Source organism: Teleopsis dalmanni, chromosome X (assembly GCF_002237135.1).
Source record: "Teleopsis dalmanni isolate 2A chromosome X, ASM223713v2, whole genome shotgun sequence".
NCBI classification, from domain to species: Eukaryota; Metazoa; Arthropoda; class Insecta; order Diptera; family Diopsidae; genus Teleopsis; species Teleopsis dalmanni.
The window spans coordinates 6,118,861-6,124,354 of record NC_051848.1 but is presented as its reverse complement, the minus strand read 5'-3'; the positions used below and the strand labels follow the sequence as shown (position 1 = coordinate 6,124,354).

The 5,494-nt window shown below is 30.0% G+C and overlaps 1 protein-coding gene across 5 annotated transcripts; it reads left to right on the top strand.

The window, feature by feature from the left end:
• The first annotated feature begins 300 nt into the window (after positions 1–300).
• On the top strand, positions 301–3,940 carry LOC119689512 (class E basic helix-loop-helix protein 22). 5 transcript variants are annotated; one of them, XM_038104344.1, is made up of 5 exons: positions 1,815–1,987; positions 2,047–2,174; positions 2,851–3,296; positions 3,377–3,541; positions 3,598–3,940. In XM_038104344.1, the coding sequence occupies exons 3-5, from the start codon at positions 2,911–2,913 to the stop codon at positions 3,719–3,721; spliced, it is 675 nt and encodes a 224-aa protein (XP_037960272.1). In that variant the 5' UTR covers positions 1,815–1,987; positions 2,047–2,174; positions 2,851–2,910; the 3' UTR covers positions 3,722–3,940. The 5 variants fall into 5 exon arrangements, with proteins under 5 accessions (XP_037960275.1, XP_037960274.1, XP_037960272.1 ...); XM_038104347.1 differs by lacking the exons at positions 1,815–1,987; positions 2,047–2,174 and adding an exon at positions 301–1,513; XM_038104346.1 differs by lacking the exons at positions 1,815–1,987; positions 2,047–2,174 and adding an exon at positions 1,740–1,781.
• Positions 3,941–5,494: the final 1,554 nt, after the last annotated feature.

Genomic DNA, 5,494 nt, shown 5'->3' with positions numbered 1-5,494 from the left:
TAAAAATGAAATTTTATAAAAAAGAAATTAAATAAAAAAAAAATTATATAAAAAAAATATTAACTAAAAGAAAACAACTAAATATTTATAAAAATATTAATAAAAAAAAAGAAAAAAAAAACTAAAAATAAAAAGAACGTATATGAAATATAAGGCATAGACAATTTTAAAAATATGTTCAATATATGTACATATGTACATATAAGCAAATTTGATTAGCCTTACACTTTAAGGACAATTTTGGTTACTGATTACTTTTATGACCATTTAATGTCTCTATTCGATGTGAAGAAACAAATCTTTGGCATGTGCCAGTTGTGCGATTATTCCAACAATAAACAATGCTACAATGATTTCTAACGGCAGTGGCATTAGCATCACAATCAACATTAGCAGCCGCGCAAACAGCAGCAGCAGAGACGACAACAACAACAACACAGCAATAGCAGTCACATTACTGTAGCAACAAATCAATGAATGGTGTACACTTCAACCCCCAAAACACTTAACTGCCTTTGCACCATATCAACAAAAACGTTGCCAAAAAGGAACTTTACGTTGACTCATTGTGAATGTGTGAATGTTTGGATGTGTGCAGATTCAGATTCAGTTTCAGTGCAAATTGAAATTGTCGACAAATGTACGAAACGTTTAAATTGAGTAGACAAGCAATAACGCACACACAGCAACAATATTAATGATAATAAAAATTATAGTCACAGCACCAAAAGGTGCAGGAAGCCGAAACTAAAGCTGAATATTTATCAAACTCCACAGCAAATACATATGTATGTATGTACATACATACTATAGTAAAATGTTGCCAGCCAAAGCATGAACTGAAATTAAAAAATGAAAAAAGTACATAATAAATATTTTTGTGGTTCAGTTCTTACGCCATTAATGTATTTGTAAATATGATTTGTGTATGAAACATACATACGTTATGTGCCGTTGTATGTTGACTGTAGAAGAGTAACCAAACATCCACCACAGCTTCATAATATTTGCAGAGAGATTACCACCAGCAGCAGAGTTTACCACTAACAAATATACATATGTACATATGTATGCATATACATATATTGAAGGAACGAAAAATAGTAGCAACAAAAAAAAAATCGAACATTTAGCAGAAAACATCATATCAGGATTCAGGATACCACAAAAGACTGGTCGTGGTTGTTCGTGGCGGGCGGCAGCGTTCGTACAATTTTTGGTGCTGTTGACATTGTATTGCTTTGAGGTTGGCAGTTGAAGTGACTTTTTATTGTTGCTGCGGCTGCTGTTGACTCATATTTAAATTAATATTTGTTTACTTTTAAAATAAAACAAAATTTAAATTGCAACAATTTCAACTAAATCGAGTTAATGTAAAATGATAAAATTAAAATAAAGTAAACGTATGTGATTACAGTGTAATAATAGAAGAAAAGTGCATAATTATCAAAGTGTTAAATTATTACTAAAAACAACAGCTTAAAATATATTACAAATTCTAAAACTTCTATTCGTAAGTAATGTTTAAACACTGAAGAAAAATTGTTTCTAATTACAATAATAAATAAAAAAATGTAAACTAGCATATCTTTTGCATTTGTCGTTTCCTTTTCAACCCCCTTTTGACAGTTGCAAAAAAATTAGTCCAATTGTGTTGGTTTTGTAAACAAATAATAAAATACTAGCTCCCGCTAGATGGCGATATAGCTATTTTTGTACCTGTCAATTTTGCAGTTGACAAAAATTTTTTGTTTGACACTTATCAGGACGAAAAGGAAAAAGTAAACAAAAGTAGTTCTAGTTTTAATAATAAATGTATAGTATGACGATTATTTAAAAGTTGGAAATAAATGGAAATATATTTGATCAATTAATTCTTAATTTAAAAAAAATCATTTCATTTTGTGGTTAAATATTCTTGGAAATCCAGTAAAATTTGGTACCCGACGTAATGGAATCAATAATACCAAGATAGTAATTTTATATTGTAAATATAACATTATGTACATAATGTTGAAGAGATGTCCAGTTTTAAAATATTTAAAGCTAACGCTGTTACCCCACTTTGTTTTGCTTGGTTAAGGAAAGGTTGTACGCTACTTAATAAAATGACGTCATTTCATGGCAAAAATACTTTCCAAAACACTAGTAGAATAGCACCACGCAAATTTTTTGTGAGTATTTAAAGTTTCATTTTAATTAAAGATTAAAACAAATTCTTTTTTATAGGTACGTTTTTTGCTAGTATCAAAATAATATTAACATTAAAATTGGTTGGTTTTAAATGCACAAACTATTCGTCAATAGTAAAAAAAAGCAATCCATTTCTTGAAAAGACTCAAACATATGGTAGAAGTAGACAATAACAACAGTTAAATACATACTAAATGCGCCACCTGTAGTGCGTTGTCATTTATTTAATTCTCAAGAAGTAGTACCTACATGTTTTATTACTCATCCTCAATTGCTTTGCAGGTTAATGGTATCAATATTGGATACCAATCATTACACAAATATACAGTGGAAAACATACAAGTTATTATTGGCACAACTAAATTTGTTTCGTTTTAACAGTAACTTTAAATTAATTTACTTGCTTCAAAGTACTTTTTACCATCTTTGGTTTTTACGTTTTAGAATACTTGACTTGACTGTCACGCCTCGTTATTATGTTTTCTGAAACTTGAATGATTACTTTTTCTTATTACAGACATACATCTCTTCCTTTTATAAAGGTTCACCGCCTGTACCATATAAGCATTGACTTATTTCCTTATGCACACGTTACACTAACAACAAATATCTATAATATACTATTTCGTTTGCACTTACATTTTGTATTCTTTCTAGCTTTCTCTATAAACATACAGCGAGTTATTTTTGTTATAAAAACAAACACCTACTTCAATTATGGATCCCACAAATCTACCTTTTGGTTTTGCATTGCCAGGCCATGCTCACGTACAAATACCGCCTACACCAAATTTAATGGCTGTGCATCCCGGACCCACAGCAAGTCCTCCACAAAGTGTACCCGGACGCCGTACACCATTAGGTTCAGTTGGCTTGGGTGGCTTTTATGCACAAGGCATGGCGATGCCACAACAAACCGGACCAACTGATGAAAATAAACCTGGGCCCAGTGGTGGTGAAAAATCGCCAACACCAACAACTTTGCTATTAACTGGTGGCACTACAACAGCAGCAAATTCCGTAGGTGGCAGCTCTAGTAACAGTGGTGGTGGCAAACAAAAAAATCGTCAAGGTAAAACAGTGCGTTTGAATATAAATGCCAGGTAAATATGTAAATATTATTTCATGTTATTTATATATTTTTCTACAACATTGTTAAACTGACGGTATATGAAATTTGCAGAGAACGAAGGCGTATGCATGATTTAAATGACGCTCTAGATGAATTGCGCAGTGTTATACCCTATGCCCACTCACCTTCTGTGCGAAAGTTATCCAAAATTGCTACTCTACTATTAGCAAAGAATTACATACTTATGCAGCAAAATGCTCTGGAAGAGTTAAGAAGGTTTGAAACATTGTGTCCTCATATATCTTAGTTACTATTAATATAATTTTTTAAAGACTTTTAGCATACATACAAAGCACAACCGGTGCAGCGCCACTGGATTTAGGTTCATTTCCAGCTGCAGCAAAATTGCAAGCACTGCTGCAAGGTGCACATAATGAGCCACCAAACAGTAGCTAAATTTAGTATCTTATTCTGGATAAGGATAAGTTAGGACGTTCAAAATTTTTGTGCCAAATAAGAGCAAAAATAGTATTTTTTTTAATTGAATTATGAATCTAAATGGGAAATAATGAAGTGTTCAATTCAAAATTACTCAGCAATAGTCATAGGTATTATTTAATTGCATTTATTCCATCTTCATGTATAGATACAGCTTAGAATACAAAATGTACATTTTGAAAAAGTTGTATGATTACGATAATAAGTATTGTATAATGTATTCATATATATTATAAAATTTATATATTAGATATATTAGTAGATAAGTTTTAAGTTATTTTTTAAGTACTTCAGTTTGTCAATATTGAATGGCATTCCACCATCGTATTTATGCCTTGCTATTAAAAAAAAATTGCAATAATATTTGGATTTTTCCAAACTAATATTCAGCAACTATATATGCCATAACTACACAGAAAAACACTTCAGTTCAAATATGTTTAAATATTAATATTAAATTAAAAGTTTATGTAGTACGTATGTATCTATATATATATATATATATACATAAATTGCAGCTAATTGCATATTTTTATCATTAGGATATTTTATTATATATAGAAAAAGTATATAAAACAAAAGTTACTTCAATATTTGAACTGATAATTAAATCCATAAATAAACCCACTTATATTACATTATTTCCAATTATGTATGTATACTTATAATTTTGTATATACGACTATATATAGTTTTCTTTTATATCTCAGTAATATATCCTTTACATATACATATGGATATTTTTATTAAATTTATTTGCATACAGTGGTGGCAGTAGTATACTCGTAGATGTAGATGAGATCAGCTTTTCGGTTCTCCTTTTTATTTTATAGATTCAGAAAGAAAATGTTGCTTGAGTTGATTTATACACTAACACTAAAATCTATAAAACATAACTGAATATATGATTAATCATATAAGTGTTAATCATATAAGTATCATACACATTTCACACTACCAAAGTTAATATCACTACCAAAGTCAAGTTATTTCTGTCGCATATTTGTTTATTGGTTCCAAACTCTCTTAGAATCGTATGGCGCAGTAAGGAAGAAAACGCTTCTCAGGTTCTTTCTTAAAACGTTTTATTTTTCTCCTTTGTGTTCATTCGTATTATATCAAAATTATTGTAGAAATTCTCGCATTATCACAATAATTGCTTAAGTTGTCTCTCTCACATGGAAAATACATATGTCACACAAATTTCTGATTACAGCTACTCTGAGAGCTAATTTGGAAGGTGAAAAGCATAGTTTGTCTTCTTCCATAAGAAATCTTCAGTTTATATTCATTTAGAAAATTTCTAACATTCAATATTTAGTTCAGCTAGCAAACATTTATTGATATATTGATGAAGTGATAAATAATAATCCAGTCAAGTCGTAAAGAGGGGTTTTGAAGATACATCGAGTTAATAAAGAGTGCAATTGCTCAAGTGCACTGGCTCAAATCGCTTCAACATAATAATATATTATATATTAAAAACTCATTTGCGGTGAGCAATTTTGATATATTGTAACTAAACGTAAAAAACTTGTAGGATTTATTAGAAATCTATAAAAGGTGATTTCTTTGTGTTCTGTTTATTCCGTGTGATCATATGTTATCTAGTCAGGTTAGATTCTAATTTTTTATTTTTAATATAATTTCATATACGACAAAGTAATTTTTCTCGGTTTCCTTTAAGAGCATGGCGGTCGTAAACACCTAACGCCATCACTGTATGCATAA